Source organism: Drosophila obscura, unplaced genomic scaffold, assembly GCF_018151105.1.
Source record: "Drosophila obscura isolate BZ-5 IFL unplaced genomic scaffold, ASM1815110v1 contig_29, whole genome shotgun sequence".
In the NCBI taxonomy this organism is placed as follows: domain Eukaryota; kingdom Metazoa; phylum Arthropoda; class Insecta; order Diptera; family Drosophilidae; genus Drosophila; species Drosophila obscura.
Genome location: NW_024542816.1, coordinates 858,414 through 882,008, shown reverse-complemented (window position 1 = coordinate 882,008; position 23,595 = coordinate 858,414). Strand labels below are relative to the sequence as shown.

General features: G+C 43.3%; 2 protein-coding genes across 2 annotated transcripts in view; one reads left to right on the top strand and one right to left on the bottom strand.

The window, feature by feature from the left end:
- The window catches only part of LOC111069327 (tyrosine-protein phosphatase 10D), a 56,911-nt gene that overhangs the window by 12,912 nt on the left and 20,404 nt on the right, over positions 1–23,595 (top strand).
- Positions 464–968, bottom strand: LOC111069330. The gene is made up of 2 exons (XM_022359346.2): positions 745–968; positions 464–682 (listed from the first exon to the last, which is right to left on the bottom strand). Exons 1-2 carry the CDS (start codon positions 775–777, stop codon positions 464–466), a joined length of 252 nt encoding a protein of 83 aa, XP_022215038.2. The 5' UTR covers positions 778–968.

The window sequence follows — 23,595 nt, the reverse complement described above, 5'->3', positions numbered from 1 at the left end:
GAATCATAACGAATAATGAACGACGAATGAACTCCCACTCCTCCCCACTTTTTGGGTAGGTTTAAGCCCCAGAGGGGAAAACTACCATACATACCATGAATTACGTTACGTGAGGGGTGGTGGCGGCACCATTGCACCATTTCCTCCTCCTCCTCCTACTCTTTGCTCTGCATCATGAAAGTCATCATTTTTATATGGCCAAAGTTTTCGGAGCGAGCAACACGAAATGTCTGTTTACTAATTACTTGAACCCCTCCCCACACACACACACAAAACAGAGATCCCAGAGGTCACGAAAGTCTTTGCACACAAAACAATCAGTTAGTTCTCAAACTTCATTCCACCAGATAAGTTTGATACATTTTTCCATAGAATATTACAAGAAGAGAATAAAAATTCAAGTGTTTTGCTTTTTTAGACGTTTCAGCGTACCAAAAGATTTTCTACCCCCAATGCAGAAGCATTAGGAAAAATAGCTATTGCGAAATCCTCGTATTTCCGAGTTACGCGCTGGTTGGATGCGTGGACCTTGTGTGGGTGCGGCACGGGCTGGGCGATTCAATCGATCTGCGGCATGTTCCGCCTTCTGGCTCTGGGCTGAGATGCGCGGCTCGACTGTGCGATAGAACTCCGTTTGCCTTGGATGCGGATACCGCTCGCAAGTGTTGATGTTCAGGTTGCTCTGCCAGGAAAAAACAAAAAATTACAAAAAATGGAAAAAGGAATTTCCATTTTCGCACTTACCGGTAGACATTGCTTTCGTGGGTTGTTGGACATTTTGTTGTGTGGATTTGATGATTGATTGGAAGCACTTGATTGGCTAATTGTTCTAAAAATTGTTTCGATTTTTTTGTCCCCTGTGTTTTTGTACCAAAAATGTTGTCCGTTTTTTTTGTATGCCAAAAATGTTTAACTACTAATTTTGCAATTAAGAATTTTTTAAAAATTTACTAAAAATTTAATGCAAATTTTAAATTTAGATCTGTATGTTTTGACTAATTTTAACGAACTGAAATATATAACAAGATGTGAGCAAAAAGGTGGAGAAATTTCAGAGCATTTCAGGGGCCTACTAAACTGGGATAAAATCGATTCCATGCTCCGATTTGTGGGGCTGTATATCTCTGGTATTTTATGAGTGCTTCGCAATGCAAATGCAACCAAAACAAAGACGGAGGGCAAATGCAGTCAGAAAGGGTGCCTCTGCCGCTCCCTGCCTCTGCCGCTGCCACTGCCTTTGCCCCAGACTCTGGTTTCAGTTTGTGTTGTTTTTGTGTCTAATTGAAATTTATTGACTGCGCGTCGTAAATTGTTTTAGCCCCGCGGTAGGCGACGGGAAGAGGAGCCCCCAGATCCCAGAGAATTATGTGTGCATGCTGCATGCCCCACCCCCCCAAACATACTGCACGCTAAAAGGGCGTGCGGGGGTGGGGGCTGGTTGCCCCAGGAAATTGCTGCAACACTTGCAAACAGATGAGAAATTCTTACAATGTTGTTTCAGGCTTTTGAATCTGTTGATTGGATGGATGTTTTTTTGTTTTGGCCTTAAACAAGCGATACGAAAGAATGAATATGGCAAAGGATTTAATAGCAATCTAATACTAGACACCCATCAATGAAATGAATCAAGAGAACGGAATGAATTGAATGACCAATGTCATTGGCCTTGAAATAGACTGAGTTTTAGGAGGGATGGCGTTGGCATGGTCCCCTCCATGGATCGTAATTTCTGGGTTGTTGGTTGATTTCTTTTTCGTTCAGCGAAGGGTGTGAATTCATTTGTCGATTTAATTATTAGTTTTGTGCTGGGAAACGAAATGAAACGAAATGTGCTTCTATTTTCCGGCAAATGCGTATCGAGCGTGAGGGTGGATATGCTGGAAAAGTGTCCCATTCATCCCATCCATCCATCCATCCATCCCCTGAACCCACACATCGCACACCACGCAGCACGCATTTCCATTGACCTTGGGCACGATTGCAGTTGGAATGCGGAAACCTCAAAAGCAAAACGCTAAACTCAATCGAATCCGAATCCGAATCCGTAACCCGAGGGTTGGTCTTCTGTCTACCCCCGGGAAGGAACACGAAAGGAAGTTAATCCACTCCAGACGGTCCATCAATTTAATTAGCAGCCGAATGGACACAGAGAGTGAAGTGTCTTCTGTATAGATGAAACGAGGAAAGTGATAGCCAAAAGAGAGGGAGGAGATAATGCTCGCACCAAGAGTGGGATATAAACTTATCAGAGATCGATCTGCTTCTGGATTTCTCCTTTCTGTGATGACACTTTGAGATCTGAAGGGGGGGGGCCCAATACAGCCGAAGGCACAGAGTGAAGTGTCTTCTGCATAGATGAAACGGGAAGTGATAGCCAAAAGTGAATCTCCTGTATCTCTGGCGATATTTCTTTTTTACACTTTGGATCCACACAACCAAGCCTCCCTCCCTGGCTGCCAAATAAGTCTAATAAATATAAAGCAAAATATTCCAAAAGATGTGATTGCCAGCCATAGTTGAACGCCTTTAAATGTTATTCAAAACGAAAGAAAAATCCCCTCAAAAGAAGACGAAGGATGAGGTGGAAGTTGAGTCGAGCTGGATCCGCTTTCTGTGTGTGGGTTTTTTTTATGCATATTCATGCTACATATGTATGAGAGAGAAACAAGTATGTAACCCAATCAGAGACTGTTGGGGCTCATGGACTACCGTCCGTAATTGAGGCGCCATGCCTTATGGCGGAACATCCTGCCAAAGGATGCCGTGCCACGTGTGGCACAATCATGTAACTAGACGCTAAATAACGCTTAGCATGCTGAACATTTTGCACAGCCACCTTTCCCTTCCTTTCCTTTCCCCACCTTCATGGCTATGGCTTAAACTGTTTGCATAAACATTTTCCACATTATTTTCCTTTTCCTTTTTTTTTTTCCATATTTTTATGCTCCTTTGGCTCCCCGTTTGGAGTACGTGTTCATGGGATGGCGTTTTGGGGGTGGGGCTGGAGTCTACGTGCTAAAGTGCACTGCGTCGGAGAGTCAACTCTCCCTCCGTCTTGACTCTAAATTGAATTTGCTGCAAGTTATGAAGAAGAGAGACACAGAGAGAGAGAGACACAGAGAGTGTGGGTGGGTGGGATTGCATCCCCTAATCCCCATTGGTGCGGCGGGGGCTTTACCAGTCGACTAGGTGCCTAAACGTTGCAATAAGCTTATGACAACTGCTCTGCCACCACACACACACACATATGTACATACACATAAATGAAGTGTGGTGTGGTGTGGTGTGGCAATGCTTCCCACATCTTCTCATATTTTCTCTCATATTCCCACAGTCTATGGCACTGCAGTTTGCCAATGCCAATAAAATTATCCAAAGATATGGAATAAGTCATTTCTGTTGCCATATTCAATTGCACTTTCCACAAAAAGGAAAACCTAATAGCCCCGACACGTGCGTGTGTGTGTGTGTGGGTGTAAATTTATTTTATGGCTATTTTTTATGTGTTTTTTTCTCACACAAAAAATAAGTCAGCTAGAATGGGCAGGATATTAGCAGTACAACGAAGTGTTTAATGCACTATGAATTAAATGACATCCATAGAAAAATTCTAGAAATATTACCATTACCATTAATGCTAGATAAAGGTTCCAGATAGTAGCAGAAACTAATAAAAATATTTTTTAAAAATCTATAAATATGCTAGAAAAAATAGCAGAAAATCCGGAAATGCATATTAATTACTAGAAAAATACTATATACTATAAATCATAATTAATTCTTATGTTTGATTTTAAAAGTATAAATTAAAAATAACTCTTAATTCTGATTTCCATTGAAAAAATTAAAAATAAATGTTATTCGTAACTTTTATATAAAAAAGTTTAAAATAATTCTCAGATTGAAATTTTTACTTTAAAAGTTATAACAGTTACGGTCTCTGCTTTCAAGGGACAAAGGAAGGGAACACACACACATGCAATGCTGTGCTGATATTATAAAGAAATCAAAGCAGATTTCTATTACCTTACCCACTACGAGTGTTTTTCGCCCTCTCTCGACGGTAGATTGCATTTTTTAACACTTTTTTTGGCACGCATTTTCCCCTGGGAGGTGGGCTGGCGTTTTCCCAAGGGTGGAATAAACCTAAGGGCCATCTTTTTGGGGGTTGGTGATGGGTTCCGATCTCGGGGCTGGCCTTTTATTATATATCGATTGGTGTTCGATTGGCCCCTGGCATTGCCTGTCAACACGAGATAACGTGCATGAAAGAATGTCCCCTTTCCTTTTTCCATCCCCGTTTTAGGGAAACCCGAAAGATCTAGAAACAAAGAACAAGAATGGAAACTGAAAGCGAAAGGGAAATCAAACAGAACAAACATATCAAAAGTCTCAAAACATCTGTTGAAAAATGAGAAAAAGAAATAAAGCGGAAAATATGGAACCGTACAGGCAAACCATATGGGACCAAACCCAGTACCAGTGTTGGGCCCCTTGTCTAATTTCTGTAGGCAAATATCCTTTTTGGGATATGACAAAAGGTGGGACGGACTCTCCATGACAGGTTTATGCTAATTTATTTATATTCCCCCGAAAATCCCATTGCTATCCATCTGGTGTGTGGCTCCTGGTGCCACCACCAGCGCAAACAATTGAGATATATTTTTCAGTCCTATGCTCTAGTTTTTGCTCTTGTATTTCTCTGTTTCTCTGTACTCTGTGTTCTGTCTGTGTGTGTGTTTTTTTTTTTATTGTTCTTCCAGGGGTTAAATGTTCAACAACAAATGACATTAACAATGCTTAGAGCAATTACACACACAGACAGAGAGAGGCAGAGAGGAGGGTGGCTGGCTATACGGCGGGTGTACGTACTACGTACGGCCGACCTCTGGCTGTATGGCGGGGATTACGTATAATGAGGCAATAACAATTTGTGCCTGCAGTTGGTCATGACATTCGATTAAGCTGTTGGATGATGATGATAATGCCTCCTTCTATGGCTACGAACGAACTGAATGTATTTCTATAAGAACTTTCTGCTCTAAATGAATAAATATCCAGAGTTTCCCACAAGCACAGAGTCGCATTCGCAATGAGAAACAAAATGGAATGAAACGAAGATGTCCATTCACTTGGGGGGAAATTCGTACGGCCATCAATATACCAGAATGTCGTAATAGAGGAACGAAATGGAATAAAACACGTGTAGCCGTTCGCTTAGGGGAAGCTTAGCTATAAAATATATACTGTTATATGCACTATACGAATTCCGAAAACAATTCTAATTTTTGCTCTTATTTTCCTTTAATTTCAGGTGCGTACCAACGAAAGGGTGTGGCCCTTTAAGCCCTTACTCTCCCTCACTCACTTACTGTTGGGAAAACCCCCAAAGAAGTGGGGCGACACTGAGTGGAATTTGTAGGAGTCTGTAAGTAGTTGAGAGTGGTCTTGGAGATGGAGATGGAGGAGCACGCATGCAGATGTCTCTTCAAATACTCGGTATCTGCGGCACAAGTACCCAGAGTCTATGAATGTAATCTATAACTGAGGGAAATTCCTTGCTATTTTCATTGTTGCACAGAGCTTTCAGCTTACAGATTTATTGTCAAATGGAAGACAAAAGCCAGAGCAGGCAGACAGGCAGGCAGGTCAGGCAGCCAGGCGGGCAGCCATCCTCTCCCAGCCCTTGGGCACAACTCAAACACTTGGACGAGTGTGCTTCAAATGTGAATTGTGGAATTGTGGAATTGTGAATTGTTTTGGCTAGAGTTTCATTTGAATATTGATCTAAATGCATAGCTAAGTACATACATGTGTAATATACTAGTATACCCATTTGGAGGAAACCCAAATCGATTTTGTAACTAAATATTCGGCATTCCCCTCTCATGCCTGCGTAGTTTTAGGCTGTGAAAATATTATCCAATAATTTGGCAGGACCTGTCCGATGGACACATGGTAGAAATTTCCCCTAAGCGAATGCACACATTTATTTGTATGCCGGAAATTGAACAAAATTATTAATTTGCTATCATTAAGAATTAAAAATTGTTCATTAAGAATTGATTTTTGAAATATATTTTAAGACTATGAAAATTTTAGTTCTTCCTTTCATGGACAAACACACTGAGAGAGAGTGAGTGAGAAAAAGAGAGCCGACAAAAATAGTCGACGGCCTTAACCCCAGGAAGCTCCTTTTAGGGCGATAAGAGAGCCCCTCACATTTAGCAACAGGCAAAAGCTAAGTACGGAAGGGTCTGTCAGTCTGTCTAGCTGTTATCTCGCTTTCTCTCTCTCTCTCTCTCCAGCTTGTGTTCTTCCGTTTGCTTGCATGGCTCCTCTTGGGGTTTCTTCCTCTCTAAATTCCACTTTGCACATTTTGTCTTAAGCCACACCAACACAGACCTACACCCACACCCTACACCCTACACTTACACACACATGGCAGACAGCAAGTGTTTATTTGTGTGTGTGTGTGTGTGCTGTGGCTGCTCTACGATAAATGCGAATGCGGTTTATTTATGCCGTCTGCCTGATTTCCGCTTTTTAAATGCTTCTGTTTCTGTCCTCTGCCAGCAAACGCTGCTGCTTCTCTGCCCGCTGACTACGTCTGTGCTGAGGCTCTCCCACTGTTGCTGCCCTCCCCTCCGCCAGCAGCCTCTGCTCTCTCACTGCACATGCTTCTGCCGTTATTTACTCCCTCTGCAGCTTCTGCCGCTGCTGTTCTGGCAGTAACCTCTGTCGCTGTTGCTTCTTTACACTCTGTTAGGGCTACTGTTGCTCTGCTTACGACCTGCCTGTTGGCCCCTGTCCTTTAACTGTGCCTCTACTTACCCACTCACCCACACACACATGCATGAACACTCATGCATATGCAAAAAGAGACAGCTAGACAGATGGAAAGAGAACAACAAGAAACAAACAAATGCATTTGCATTTTCTACATTTACAGTTAATCATTGTTTCATTCTCTTCATTCCATCGCTCTCCCACTGTCCTCTTCCTCTTAGGTGTTAAGTGGAGCACCAATTGGCCCTGACCAAAGAGAGTGTAACTCGAGAGAGAGGCAGAGAGAGAGTGGGAAGCAGGGATGAAGAACGAGGGAGGGAATCCCCAGAGATCCATACGATCTAGGCCCCTCTCCAGGTATCACTCTCCTGGTTTGGTAGCCTCTGTGCAGCCAAACTGAGGGCAGCTGCTGCATGGCGCGTGACACACATAACGATACGTAGTCTAAAGCAGAAAATGCAATGATATGTACTAGCACATAGAGTTACAGATTGTGGATAAAATATACAAATAAAAGATACCCGTAGATTAACCCATATAGAAAGACACAGTGGAAATTGATCTATGCATCAGATATAAATATGTAGACATAGGTATTATAGATATCTGAATTCTATTGAAATTGTTCAGCTCTCAAGCTGAAAGATTCTTCTTTCTCCCTGCTGATGCGTTAGCCTGCATGCAAGTTTTCCTTTACCCCTTTTTTGTTTTTGTTTGTTTGGTTGCAAACCCAATAAAATTCCAAACATAAAGCGTAAAACAAACACCGAAATGGGGTGGGGGGAATGTGCAACAGAGAGCGGTGGCCATGGCAGTGGCAATATCGGGTTGCAACATCATGCTGCAACCCTTTTGGCATGCGACTGACCAAAAAAAATTAGATGCAGTGACCGCAATACTGAAATGCCATGCCCTGCCACCCATGGTTCAGTGTGTTGAAAGTCGAAAGTCAGAAGGTCAAAGCCATGAATGGGAATGGGATTGGGGTTGGCTATGCCGAGGATATCCATATGCAAATGATCCTAATTAGATGACGGGACACGCACATGTGTGTGGGCTGTGGCAACCCTTCTTGGCCGTTGTCGGGGTCACCAATTTGTTGAATTTGCCGCTGCGTCTGCGGCTTCTGTTTTGCTGCCCTCCTTCTCTTCTTGTCTAAAAGACTAATGGAGTTATGAGAGCTCTAAGCTCTGCTGGGCTTTAAAAATTCGAATCGGTCACAGTTAATTGTCAACAAATGTCCCCTTGTAATCCCTTGGCTTCTGGGTGCTGCACCCCCAGCATACCACCCACCCGCCGTGTTTCGCGCTCATATTCAAAATAGATTTATTTTGAAAAAGCTAGCGCTAAAAGGAAAATGATTAATTGCATTTGCTTTTCAGTCTGGGTGGAAAAACGTCGAGGAAAACATTTTTCCGAGGGTTGAACGTTCATTCCCTTCCGTTCCCTTCCCTTCGCTTCCCTGACTTTTCTCCACCGACTTTTACTTTAGCGCCTCTCCTTGATAAATTCAATATGAAGGCCAGGCCAAAGCTTGGGAGCTTGAGATGTGATGAAATCCGTTTAAATGCACACCCCCCACCACCCCCCTACCAAACCCCATACGGAGTTCCAGCCCCTGTTTTGTTCGCCCCTTTGCCAGCGCCAGCGCCCCACGCTCCCGCCACAGATGCCACTGATGGACGATGATGATGAGAGGCAACGATGGTGGCAAAGCCATAGCCGCTTGTTGTCGTTATGGGAGCTCTCTCTCTCTAGAATTTTTGATGGGCATCCACATCCAACCTCCCTTGAAATTTCCACTTAATTTTTTGAGGTTTTTCCCCAGCAGGAGGTGGGAAAAGCTCTCTCTCCGAATATCTCTCGCTTGTGATTGTGATTTGGTAAGAGGAAAATTTGCAGTTGTTTCGGGTTGCTTTCCCCCCAGTTTGTTTGTTGCTGTTTTTGTGGTTGAACAGAGCCCTCGAGGCTCGAAGCTCCAAGCAGGGTATGATTTGTGCCTTTTACATTTGTGCTTTTTACATTTGATGTACGATTGCGGTGCATACTACATATGTACAAATGTACGTGCGTTTGAACTGGTTTCCGTTTTAAATGCACGAAATTGATGAAACATTTTATGCACTTTGAGCACGATTTAAAGTTAATTTAATAAATATAAAATATATACAAATTTTTTATTAAATATATTTCCATTATCATATTCGATGAACGCTTTTCATACTATTATGTAAGCTTGATGCACGACTGATGTATGTATTTTTAATGTACATTTTGGGAGACTCTTCTGAATGGGGAATATCCCATGGAAAAGAGCTACACAAACAGGCGACGACTTTGGCATACTTTTTGCTTGCTGGTTTTCGTTGCTTCCCTTTTTACCTCCTCCAACTTCTCTTTCTACCTCCTCCATTTTTTGCTTTCTCACTCCAAGCAATCTCTCTCTCTCTCTCTCCTATCCTTTTCAACCTTCGCGAAGCTGCTGTTACCGTCTGATTTTATCGTCTGCTTTGACAGCTGTCGCCCTCCTCATTGTTGAATGACGCTTTTCGCTTTTCCCGCTGCTGTTTTTGTCATTCTCGAATGTCGAATGTCGGCTGTTGATTGTCGTTTCAGGAGTGTTGTTATCATTGCATGAATCCTCCCCCCCCCAGCCACTTGATCCGCACTGATTGATAGGAGGATTCCCTCCAATTTGTGCGTGTGTGTGTGTGTGTGTGTGTGTACATTCGGTTGGGGGGAAGAACAGTGGAGTAAAGAGACTGATATTACGCTCTGTAGCAGTTGCATGAAGAAAACTTTAATTGAAATCTGAAAATTCAATTCAATTCAATTAAAGCCAGAAAAGTTCTCCAGTTAACTAATTAATTAAATAACTTTAGTCGCTGCAACCCCCCCATCCACCCATCGATTTCATCGTTTCCATCGATTTGCGGGTGGGGGCGGGGAAATTTGAAACTTTCTTCAAACTTTTCGCATTTGCACTTCGAATTTCGAAATTTTTGGATGAGAGAGAAAATTCGACTCGTTGGCTGCTGGCATCCCATTTGACATTCATTAGGGCCACCCGCCTTCAGGCGGCAGCAGCGAATGCAACAATGGGCCAGGAAGCAGAAGCAAAGGCAGAGCCCAGAGCCCAGAGCCAAAGCCAAAGCTCTCTCGCATTTCCATTTCCATTTCCGCATCGGTTGTTAGGCAGTTTCCCTGGCAATTTCCTGCCAGCAGCAGCAGCATCAGCAGCAGCTGCCCCGGAGTACACGACACCTGCTGCAGGGTGTCGTCTCGTTGCACTTAGGCATTAATGTTCTCCGTCTCTGTCTCTGTCTCTCCTTCTCTGGCCTCCTTCCAGTCATTGTGCGCCTAAATTGCATTTGCCTCTCCGTTATTTCTACCTTTCTCTGCCTTGCTCTCCTCACCCATTGAGGCTCTGTGTGCCTGGGTCTGCCTGGCTCTCCCATTGTCTCTCGTTCTGTGTTTGCTATCTTTGTCAACATTTCCGTCACAGACAAATGGAGTGGGAGCAAAATGCACTGAAAGGAAATTGCATTGCCTCAAAGCTCAAAGTTGGACTTATTGTTTGAGGAACGTTGATATCCTGATATCCTGATATCCGTAAAGGAATACCCCAAAAATGTTCACTAAGCGAAAGGCTACATGCGTTTCATTCCATTTCGTTTCAATCAGCTGTGGATTCGACTGGAATACCAAAGTGTACGGAAATGTATTCCCAAAAGAGTCTACCAGAGGACTACTGGGGGGCAATGTTTATTGATCGTTGGAGCACGCCACCACTGAAGTATGCATGAATCCACCACCTGCTGCCTGGACCCAGGGACCCAGGACCTCATTATTAACTGTTTGAACGGTCTGCTCCTCTGCTCCTAGCTGACACACACACACACACCCGACTCCCTGTTGGTGTCACAGCTAATTTTCCATGCAATTACATGCAGTTTCCAGATCGCCCCCATCCTGCCCATGCTGCCCATCCTGCCCATGCTGCCCATCCGTGACTATGATTGCTGCTGTCTCCATCGTCCAACCGTAACCGTGTATCCATGTCTGCTGTGTCTCCTCATTTACCACTTTCACTCGTCACGCTGTCGCCCGGTCCTGTGCGCGGCCCTTGGGGGCACATCCCGTTGCCACGTTTTACCAGTTTCCCTTTTGGTCCCTGGTCCCTGGTCCCTGCCATCAGCCAGCGTCGGGTTGGCCTTTTAATTGCATCAGTGTCGCTTGATTTAACTTTTTCCAAAAGCCAGTCAACAGTTGACCAAATCGAAAAAAATAGACACAAAACAAAAAAATTGACAGGGCCCCCAAAGAGCCCCAAAGAATGGGAGGAAGATATTCTTAAATTTAATAAATAAAATGCAAATTAATTGGACCGAAACTGTCCTTAAATTGATACCCCCGATCTGGGTGGATAATATCTGATAGAATATTTCGAAATTTAACGCTTCATGCAGCAGCATTCTTCGGTCTGGCTGTAGCATTTTTCTGCTTGTATGTTTAGTATTTTTTCTATGTTATTTCTGGCATAGTATTTTGTGTATAGTATTTTATGGAAGTTTTCCCAGTACTGCCTTCTGGTGTTTTCCAACCAAAAACTTTTTGCAACCTTTGAAAGTTTTTGTCGTAAAAAAGGAACATAGGTTGTATGTAATAATTGTAAAATCCGAAAAACTCACCCACAAAAAGAAGGAATTACAAATTTCAATAAATTGATTATTATAATTTGTCAAAGTTGTTGCGTTGTTGTTGTTGTTTTTTTTTTGGTTTGATAAATAACCATAAAATTTTACATTTATTTTTCAATGTTTTATTTCTTTTTATCCCCTGGGGGGGGGCCCCCGCCGCGGCCGGGCCGCGGCCCCCCCGGGGGCCGGCGGGGGCGCCCCCCCCGGGGGGGCAGGGGGGGGGGGGCCCCGTTTGTTATTTTTTTTTGCTCTTAAATTATGCAAAATGATATGCAAAGGGGGGTGTGCAAAGGATGTTTAAAGGACATCCAAAGGTGGCAGCAAAGGGATAATCAATGGCTGAGGGGCAGCTTTTGTTTGTGTTTGCCTAACAAGTGGGTCAATTGATGGGAACATGCCACATGCATACCCACACATACCCACACACACACACCCAAACACATGCAAAAAAAAAGAACAAAAGATAAAACATTAGAGGGGAGAAAAGACCGGAAAACGGAAACGGGAAAGAAAAAAACACACAAAAGTCGTAGGCCCAAAAAAAAACACCAAAGATTTTTCGGCGTGGATAAGGGATTATTATCTGTCTCTTTCTACTACTTTCTTCTGTATACTGCGTCCTTTATCTGTTGTCTCTTTTTAGCCTTTCTTCTGTTTCTCTTTTGCTTTCTTTGTGTGTGTGTGTGTGTCTCTCCTTCGTGGATATTCATTCATAGAAATGCAAATATTTCGCGCGTTTGTTAACATTTTATCTAACGGCATTTACTGCGCAACAATTCCAGCTCTCTGTCTCACTTGCTCTGCCCCATCTGTCTCTCTACCTTTCTCTGTTGCTCCTTTTGTTTGCTTCCTGGCACTCCACCATCCCCGCTGTCGCTATCGCTTTTGGTGTGGCCCCAAACATTGCGTATGTATACACAGAAGGACGAAGGAGGAAGCGAAGCGCAAGTTTTCGCCGGCAGGAAGTTTGCCTTTTCCTCTGTGTGTGTGTGTGTGTTTGTGCTTCTTCTCTCTTTCTCTCCCTCTGTCTGTGTGTGTGTATCTGCCCAAATATATTGATTTTCCCTATTCCCTGTTTTTGTTTTCTTTTTTTTTTGTATTATTTAACATTTCCTTTTTGGCGTTCGTTCTCTCCTTCGCACTTTTTTTTTTGCCTTTTGTTGTCTACATTTTGTTGTTGTTGTTGTTGGCAGGCGAGACGACTTCCTTTTTGTTGTTGTTTCAGTTTCATTTTCTCAACATCATCTTCCTGTGCTGTGCTTCTGCTTCCTCAACTTCTGCATCTTCTGCTTCTTTTTTTTTGTGGCCAAGCAACCCGAAAAAGTTTCATCGGGTCGCCTCAAATCTCAGACAGATACTTTCAGGCGGCTACAGCCATCCGATTCTGTGTGCAGACTTCTTTTCACATGACACTTGAGCAAGTGTGTTTAAAAAGTGTTTTTAATATTTTTGCCACGTTCCTTTTCGACAGCTCCAATTGCGAAATCTTGTGGCAAAAACAATTTTTAGGACACAAGAAAATTGTTAATGCAGATAATTAAATGGTATGGTTATGGTATGGTTAATCGGATAATAATTACACACATTCCAAAGTAAACAAATTGAAGCGCACTTGTCGTTTGGCTCGTTGAACACCTGGCTCTCAAATGCTATTAATTCTAGAGGCAACAGCTTTCAGTCACCTCTCTGCGCTCCCTAAAATTCATAGAGCAGAGCTATTAAATCATAACTTTATTCAGCAATGAAAAACGATTAAATAATTACCCGTGGCTGACTCTCACGCTTCCCTCCCTCGCTCTCTCCCAGTGTGGCTTAGCCATTAAGTGCATGTCCGACACAAAAATTGCTGACTTCTAGTTCTATGGAAAAGCGACTTTGTTGCAGTCAAATTTGTAAACCGCAAAAACTTTCCAAGGGTATATGGACTTTGGTGCGATAAAAGTTCAGAAATATTTTTTATATTTTTTGTGATGCTTGTTGGCCTCTTTTTTGCGTGCAGCTTTCCGCATAGTTGAGGGACTTCCCCTTTTGACCACGCCTCCATGCCAGGCATGGCATCCCCCGCTACAGCCCCTTGCCGGCATTTGAAAGAAACATTTTGTAGGAGAAAACAAATTGAATTTGTCTGCCTGGGATGCCAAATGGAAGAAAAGTTTTTTCTTTTTTTTTTGTGTGTTAGAGAGGGAGAAAGCAGAGTGCTTACTGTTCAGCACAGGCTTCACTTTCAGGCTGGGTCTGTGTGCAGCCGAGAGAAACACACACACAAACAAAAAAAAATAAAGGAAAAAGGAAAAACAAAAACGCCCAAGGAAGCAAAAAGCAGAAATGGCCACAGGACACAAAAAAACACCCACACCCACACACACACACATTCATAAGCACTCCCTATACAACAGACATATATACTTTATATATATATATATATAGCATCTAAACATATGTATGTGTGTGTGTGTGTGTATTTTGCGGCTAAAAACTGTTTGCACAAATCTCTGACTCAAAAGGAGAGAAAATACCCTCGACAGCAAAGAGGAGTGCAAAGAGGAGTATTCCCATAGAGATATGCAACCAGGTATTGCTCCTCCTCCATCAGAAGCAATAAATATATTGAAATATATCGAAATGCATGCCCAGGCCGTAATGGGAGAGAGCTTACCTGTAGCTAAGATGGTTATGCTTGGTACTGGAATGCCTCTGATATATTGTATACCTATCAAAAGAACATAGGCCTGTCAGCATACTCGAAGTATATAAAATAATATCCCATAGCTTACTCTTGCATTTCATTTCATGGAGCACAGGGTATCTATCTGCCCGGCTTACATTTTCTGCCATCGTTGTTTGCCTCAATGGATTGCAAGTTTTGTTGCCTCTCATGATGATGATGATGATGATGATGATGAGATGATGGAGATGGACATTCCAGCAGACACATAATATATGTATGTAATATCAAGAATATTCATATTCATCTGACATTCTTGACAAAGTGAAAGTTCGCCACTCAAGTATTCCACTTGTGTCAGCATTTAATTCAATTTTCTACTCTGATTATGTGCATACCTTTTCCATTTGGGTTGTGTATGAATATCTCCGGGTAGCAGCTTGGCGACGGGGGGTACTCAGGCAAACACTCTGCAGTTTGAAATTGTACTCTGGACGAAGATTTACCACAAATTCAATTGCAATTGAAAGTCGACAGGCTTGGTGAAGGCATTCTGTGAAGGAGGCCTTTGGGCTTTTTTCACTCCTTCGGACTGAGTGACAAAATGTTTATTTTTTCCCCATAAGCGAATGGACACCTGTTTCATTCCATTTTGTTCCATTAGCAGTTCTCATAAGAAACAGAGGAATCGAAAAGAGTTTTATCATGCATTAAAAATTCAAAACTCTCTCTCGTTCATTCTATTTACCACCCGCTCTCTGCTCTCTCCCAGTGAGACTTTTACATGTTGTTTTTGTTCTTGTATACAATTTGCTTGCCTACTTTTTGGGGCCCATTGTGTTCCATCAATCAGTCGCTCAATCAATTCATTAAATAACGATGTACTCCACACCCTTGTGTGGCAAAAGACTGCCCCCAAAGAGGGATCACTGGGGTTAAAAGCGTTCCCAAAGTAAGTGAAAGCGAGAAAGAAAAAGGGAAATGGGTGTAATGGCACTTTGATTTATCTATGCAGCAGCACATTACCCCTGCGCGATGCGAGTTTTTCGCACTAAATTAGGCAAATTAAAATTGCAAATTTGCGCCATCCGACGAAGGAGAGACATGTGCCGTGTGCCGTGCTGTGTCTTAATGCATATTTATGAAAGGTCCTTCCACCCATCGAAGCGAATGGGGCGCTGGCGGGGAGAGTCTTGATCAAATTTGCATTCGCCCAAAAGGGAACCGAAGAAAAGAAAGGAAAAAGGCATTTCCCTGAGAGAAAGAGCGAAAAAGGAGTGTATGAAGGGAAATGGGAGAAAGGGAGAAAGGGAAAGGCTTTCTGGCGGCAGCAGCAGAAGAAGTTGGAGCAGAAGAACAATAGAACCAAAAGTGATGAGGGGAAATGTTGGCGGCAAGAAGAAAGGCAGTCAGAAAGAAGGTGGAAGCACGCAAAAGCAGACGACGTTGATTTATGTGTGCAGGAAAGGGAGAGGTAAAAGGGAGTAACAGAGAGAGAGAAAGAGAGAGAGAGAGTGAGAGAGTGAGTGTAGGGTCTAGGACTGCACCATAATGTCCTTGAAAGGGATGTAGAAGTATATATATACATATATGGGTGTGTGTGTGTGTGTGCTTTTGTGGCACAGGTGTCCCATAGCCACTGGCAAAAGCCAAAAGAAATGGCATTTCCCATTAACATGGCGTCGTGGTTTGCCCTCCAGCCCCCTCCCTGCTGCGCCCCACAATGGGATATCCTTCCTTTCTCCTTAATGCCAGAAAACCCGCTTTAATCCCCGCCTTAACCCCGCGTAATAATGTGTGTTAGTGGCCACAAAATACACAAAAAAAAAAATGGGAAAACAAAATAGAAAAAGAGGAAATCTTTTCCCGAAATATTCACAGGAAAATGGAGTTTCCAGTGAGATTGGAATTTTATTTAATTGAATTGCTTTGCTTTGGAATGATCAATGATTGAGTTGTCGTCACAGGGCGTCAGTCTCGTGCCCGCAGTGCTGCGAAGACCCAACTACCCTTCCAGATCGATGCCCATTTAATATCAGCCAATCAGCCAAGACACCTTTCTAGTACCAGAGCAGACTTTGAGTTGTGAACTAAGTGGGGAAGAAAACTGTTTAATGTTCAGAGGCAGAATTCACATGCCAGCAGTTCCACCTGCATTTTGTGTCATTCATTCTATCGTCACAGTTGTCGCCTCGATTACTCTCGAATTGATATATTTTCTACAATAAGAGCCGCTCAGAACGGGAACTTAGAATCCACCATGGAGTTGTCTCTACTGATTATAATCTTCGGGGAAATATTCTACACGCTGATCGTCCTGCTGCTGGCCGTGGACTGGCTACTGCAGGCCCTGGCACTGTTGGTGTACACCATGATCCGCAGTGCCTGGTTCGTGCTGTTCAAGTGAAGCTGAAGCTGAAGCCCCTCGCCGACACAAGCTGGGGAACACGGGGAGCAGCTGGGGGCTGCACCCAAGGGACTACAACTAAACAGCTGGTGGTGGTGGTAGTGGTGGTGGCAGCGACACGTGCAACACGAACTGCAGCTAGAGCTGGTGGCGCTGATCGTAATTCGGGAGGTGCGTCCTGCAGCGTCCTACACCGGAAAAGCGGGTCATCCCACCATCTGCATTGTTGAGGTTTTTTTGAGATATTTAATTTAAGATTCGATTAAATGTTCCCCTAATATGTTCTTGGAAGGCTTATTTAAGAGTGTTCCGACCATGCAACATGAGCCCTAATCCGATTATGCCTCCCCCAGTGAGGGTCCTGTGGCCTCTCCCTCCCTCTCTTTGTCTCTATTACTCTATTCGTCTATTCGTTTGCTCTTAATATTTTGGCTTTGGCGCAGTTAATCTTCCCTTTTGCCATTTTGGCAAATGCAAAACGATGGCAGCTGCAGCACACAGATACTCTCGGAAATCCCTTCTAAGTCCTGGCTGCTGCAGTGTGGCTGCTGCAGTGTGGTCTGCTGCTGCTTTGCTGCTGCTTCTGCTGCTGTTTTTGCTGCTGCAAAATGTTAATTAATTTGAATTTGAACATGACTCTGGAGGCGGGTTGCAGGGCACCCAGGCAGGCACACAATTTTTGCCATTGTTGCTGTTGCTGTGGAGAAGAGCACTTTGGGGTCGTGAGAGCAGAGCTCCCATTGAAACTTGGAGAGTGAAAACTCGGGTGAAAACTGATGCAATGACAAACCCAACAGCCTGCCTGTACCTCCCTCCCGCCCTGCCTGCCTGCCTGCCTGCCTGCTGTCAAGTAGGAAATGCAGTGGCAGTGTTGCGTGTAGTTGCTTCTGTTGCTGCCGTTTCTGTCGCTTATAACAATGACACCAAATTACATCATTATTGGGAAATATCCAACAAAACAAAAACAGACGGCCCCAGCACAGTGTGGGAGTGGCGGCAACATAGAAAAAAAATATAAATGGGAGTTTGGAGATGTATTGCATCATGTCGCGCCCTGTTTGTGCCCTCTGTGTACATATATATTAATGTACCCTCTGTCTGTATCATTGGATACTTGAATTTTGGGGCTTGCCTTTCCTACCATTGAGGAAATTTATTAGATAAAAAACAAGAAGAAGCAAAATCTATAAGCAGAAGTTTGGCTTTCAGGAAAATTGCCTGCTTAATGGCTAAGCCACCACACCTCCTCACCAAATTCACCTCGACTGCTAAGCTGCACTGGAAAAGAACGTAAGAATGAAAGAGAGTTCACCCTGAACTGCTAAGCCACACTAGGAGAGAGAGGGAGAGCTGCAGGGAGAGTGCTGATGGAGTGCCTGCCGAACATGTTGCACCGCCCAACTGTCAAACTACACCGGAAGAGAGAGAGACGGAGGGATAACGAGAGTCCCTCAGTCTGAACATGAAATGTCCATTAAATAGTATCAAAAAATCCATTTAACTCCTAAGAATATTTGCTCCTTTGCTACTGCCGCTTCCACGTCACTGATTTGCAATGACTTTTGCAACACTGGATGTGGGAAAAAATCACCGCCAGTGGCTGAAAAGTTTTTGTGTGCACAAAAAACGCTAAAAAAAAAGTTGTGCAACAAAGTTGTGCATTTCTGCACAAAATCCCATTGAAAACTTTTGTATTACACTCACCCTCTCTCCCCTCTCGCTTTGTGCATTTCCAACACTGGAAAGTAGTAGTAGCAGTTTTTGCTCTACAAATTGGTCCTCAACTCTGTTTGCACTCTCTTGTATCAGAGCTATGCCATCGCCCATCGCCCATCGCCATCATCAACACATCAAACAGAAAGCCATCGCCATCGCCATAGCCATACGCCATACGCCATACGCCGCAGAAAGCCATCAGAAAGTGTCAGCAGGTGAAATGTGTTTCTTTTTTATTCACATTGAAAGGCTGAAAATGTGTCGCATTCTCTTGTGGGTAGGAGGAGGCTGTGAGGCTGTGTGGCTGTGAGGCTGTGGGGAGGTTGGTAAACAGCTTTTGGTTCAACAAACTTCAATTAATGGCCCGCCGCACTGGTTGGGGCTTTTGTTGTTGCTTTTGTTTGGGTTTGGCAAACTACTACACAAAAATGGAGTACAAAAATCGAGCGAAAATGCATAAAAAATGTGTAATGAAAAACCCAACCAGAAAAAAAACCAGAATAGGTCGAAGATTTAAATATTCTTACGAGTACATTTTTAAATGTGAGGGTAGGGAAACACCTTTTAAGCCTTGTTTAGATTTAAGGTTTGCATTTTGTGCCACAGTTTGAATTTTGAGGAGTGCTTTGGGCAGGGCAGCGATTAATACTCTGAAAATGTTCAAACAAAAAACATCTTTTAATGTGTAAGCAAATTCTGGTTGTACATTTAATAGGTGAGTGGAGTACCCACCACGGGAAAGAGTATAGAAATAAACTTTGACGACACTTCTACACAAGTGTCGCGACTGTCGTCGTGGTGGCTGATGCCTCTAACGATCGCGAACTAAACCACACACTAGACATACCAAACCATGCCACACCGCACTGTTTGGGAGAAGGCTGGGAAGGAGTTTCCATGCCACACACACACAAAATGATGGCTAGCCCTTGCCGCCCCGTTTAGGCCCCATAGACGAGAGAGAGAGAGAGAGAATTGGAGGTGGAGTTTTTGTTGCAAATTTCTTTCTATATTTTACATTCACTTAATTTTTTTTTTTTCTTCTTCTTTTAGTTTTCACTCGTCTTTTCTTTTATGCTTTCTTTTCTTTAGATTTATCTTCCTTTTCTTTTCTTTTAGTATTTTTTTTTATTTTTTTTTATTTTGGCCCTTTTTTTTCTTTGCTTTACTTTAGCCTGCTCTTTATTCTTTCTCGCTTGTGCGTAAATATTTGTGTGGCTTAAAAATGTGTTGCCTTTTCATTGGAGGGATAGTGGTGGGTGGCGGGTGGTAGCTGGCTGGCTGGCTGTAAAAAGCTTTGCAATTTTGTATCTTGGATTTATTCCACTATGGAATATTTTTGCAATGAATTTTTATTGCATATTTGGTTGAATTTTCCAATATGCATATTCTTAACATTGTTGCATGTGGCTCCCCCCCACCCCACTCTTGCGGTGTCCATTACCAAGATGCATATAAAAAAAAAACAAAAAAAAAAAAATTATGGTGCATAAAACTGTCGGAATTGGAAACTTGTATGTGTGTGTGTGTGTGTGTGTGGTGGGGGGGCAGGGAGGTGCTGCATAAAAGTTGCAACATTGTTGTTGCGGCCATAAAGTTTTTAATTAAAATTGTGACACAGTTTTGGTTGATTCATTTCTCATGGTTGCAACTCTGGCCAAATATTTAGCGATGGTGGCAGCCCCCGGAACTGCTGGATGGCTACAACACAAAACAAAACATTGATTCACTTTTGGGGATTTGGGTCGCTCACTCTGCGCCGCACAGTGCTGATGATGATAAAGGCTCCTGCGCCTTGGCACGAATCTGTCACGAGAAGGATTTAAAAATCTTGATGTTGCTGTTGCCCTCTCTCTCTCTTTAAATCCTTTAAGGATTGAGAGCGCATTCAGCTGGATTGAGGCTAAGGCCTTGCCACGTTTCGTTGCACACAGCAAAAGCAGCAGCAGCAACATCAGGCGAGCGAACACTAAGCAAAAACGTCGGCCAAATGCAAAGTGCATTTCGAAGTCGTTTAATTAAAAATTCTGCACTCGGCATGCTGCATGCTGCAGCTGCAAACTTCTAATTAAGATGCAGTTCGTCATTGTGTGGCACCAGAGAAGCAATTTATGGCCATTGCAGAGCCCAAAGGCACACGAAATGAGCGAAAGATTCTATGAACAGCAAGGAAAATATTTGTAACCCATGTACATATGTTCAGAATTAGAATTCTCATGCCAGCAGTTCCACCTGCATTTTGTGTCATTCATTCTATCGTCACAGTTGTCGCCTCGATTACTCTCGAATTGATATATTTTCTACAATAAGAGCCGCTCAGAACGGGAGCTTAGAATCCACCATGGAGTCGTCTCTACTGATTATAATCTTCGGGGCAATATTCTACACGCTGATGGTCCTGCTGCTGGCCGTGGACTGGCTACTGCAGGCCCTGGCACTGTTGGTGTACACCATGATCCGCAGTGCCTGGTTCGTGCTGTTCAAGTGAAGCTGAAGCTGAAGCCCCTCGCCGACACAAGCTGGGGAACACGGGGAGCAGCTGGGGGCTGCACCCAAGGGACTACAACTTAAACACGATAAGCAGGTGGTGGTGGTGGTGGTGGCAGCGACACGTGCAACACGAACTGCAGCTAGAGCTGGTGGCGCTGATCGTAATTCGGGTGGCAGGACGCACCAGCGTACCAGCCTTTTGGGGAGTCAATGTTGAGTTCTTTTTCAATAAAAATATATTAAAAGGCGAATTTAGTGTTTAGTTCAATGTACAGATTCCACGGTTTAATATCAAGTGCAGAGCACGAATCCAATCGATAGGAGCGACGTGTGCGACTGTCCTTAAGGTGCTGTTCTCTGAGGTGAAAATCCTAACTGACATTTGGCATGGCCAAAAGCGAGTGCATAAAGCAAATGCAATTGTCTGAAGCAAAGGTCGGAGCAAAGTTAAAGGTAAAGGCAAAGGCAAAGGCAAATACAAAGTGAGTGAAGACTGGATGGAGGGCCTCAAAACGGAAGCACACACACAGCACTGAAGCAATTAAGGTTAATTCCCTGAGATGGGCAGTCGAGCAAAATCCATTAGTAATAATGCTAATTTATTGATTGTGTGTCTGTGCTGCATAATTTTGAATGAATTTTTCATTAGAAGAACTATTGCACTGCGGAGGTCTACCCACTGTAGATGCTCTCTTCCTTGTTTAACATTAGCGGGAATTAATTCCAGATTATTATTTAAGAGTATTATCAACCATTATGCCATGCCATTTAACAATGCCAAATCATAGTAATCCGTAAACAAATGTTTCCTAACAGTGGGCGTTCATGGGTTCGACTTTATAATATGTACATACAAACTCGTATGTCCAGTAAAATTGATGACCCCATAATTTCTTGTATCCCTGCATTGGTAGCTAATGCACAGATAATAGATAGTCTGTGATGCATGTGAAAGGGCTTGTTAGGGGGGGGATGACTGTTGCTTTATGCGAATTCCAAATGCCATTTGCATGAGTTGGCTTCATTTAAATGGTCATTTCATGTTTGTTTGTTAACCACACCCATGGAAAAAAAAACAAAACAAATACTCAGACTCAGACTCATGCCGAAAGCAGTATTCCCCCGTCCCGCATTTGCAACCTGGAGTCCTGCCCCTGTCCACGCATGGCTGGGCATGAGAGCAAAAATGGCATAACAACGCGACAGGGAGAGAGAGAGAGAGAGAGATCAATATTCAGTGCAAAAGTTTGTTGCAGCAGCCGCAGCCGCAGCAGCAGACTCCATTTTTGTGGGGTGGAGGGCAGCGAGGAAATTCGCTTCCATCTCCTCTCATTCTTGGCATTAAATATTGATTTTTTATTGTTGTTGTGTGTGTGTGTGTGTGTGTGTGTGTGTGTGTGTGTGTCGCTCTGTTGTTTGCTGGGGGGGGCAAGCCTGGGGTCCTTGCTACATTTTGAGCCATAATTTATGCAATCTGCAAGACACACACACACACACACACACACACTCTTTTTGATGGCGGGGCTTTTTGTGCTATCTAAAATGCATTATTTGTGGAAAAATTGCGCATGCATTTTATTAGCGACAGAAGCAATTCCGTAAATAGTTTGAAAATAAATTTCAAGTGAACATTTTATGCGCTTGCTTTCCATTAATTTGCATGCCATTTGAAACGCATCCTCATCCCCCTAGCCACCACACTTAGAGTTCATTAAATTCGCATTGTTGAAAAATGACATTCGATGAGTAAAATTGATAAAAGTGTTTTAATTAAACTGCTGTTGGCGATGATAAGCCGCAATAAAATGAATTTAAATAACATTAAAGAGAGGCGGTGGCGCCCTGTGTTCAAGCGAGCATTCGATTCCATTCGATAATGTTGAATGTTGAATAATGCAATGTAAATACGAGTGCGAAACATTGTGAAATCCACAGAAAATCTCCGCAAAGGATAAGCATGTACTCGTAATATGAGTAAAATACTTGGCAGAGTAGGTTCATTTTAATAGCCGATATCGATCAATGTGGTATAATTATAATATAATATTATAATCGATTTATCGCATAAAATTACAATTAATGTATTTCGATTAATAATCGATAAATGCAACAAAAGTAATTGTTCTTTCGTTCATTGCTTGGGCTGGTGGGCCGAAAATACCCACAACGAAACGAAGCCACGGAACGTACTTTAATGGAAGTGCAATCCATCAAATAAGCAAACAAAAAATATTCAACATTTTCTGCAGTCAATGACGAAATTGATGGCTCTCGGAGGGGTGGGGGTGTAAATGGAAATGCAACTGCAATTCGAATTGCAAAATGATTTCTCTTGCCGTTAGGCCTCATTAAGGCCTCTCTCCATCCATCCAACGTTAACTGTTCCTGGATCTGTCTCTGTCTCTCCCGCCATATAGGCGTATTTCTGTCCCTGTTCCCCTCCTTCCCATCCCCCATCCCCTATTCGTGTGCAATTAACAAGATGGCGCCTGCCATTCTTTGTTGGCAGAACTTTTCAATGCACACGCCACTTTCAAATGCAGCCAAAGGATAGGGGAGCAGGAGACACACACACACACACACACACACACACATAAGCATTGTGCGAGGACTGCGCCTAGTCACGACATACCGTCGTCCATACACCATACACCGTACACCGCAGACGCCATCACCTTTGGGCCTCCTTTTATATGCCCATTTGTCACAATATTCTCTGTGAAAGGCAACTAATAAATTCTCTTACTGCACTGCCACACTTGTCTCCCGCTCCCACTCCTTCTCTTACCCGTGCTGTGTGATTTCCTTTGCTGTGTTCCTCCCCCCCG

Bases quoted from the DNA above. Each gene is read 5' to 3' on its own strand.
- LOC111069330 (XM_022359346.2), bottom strand. From the start codon at position 777: ATGTCCAACAACCCACGAAAGCAATGTCTACCG. The intron at 683-744 runs GTAAGTGCGAAA...TTTTCCTGGCAG, and splicing joins CACGAAAGCAATGTCTACCG to AGCAACCTGAACATCAACAC.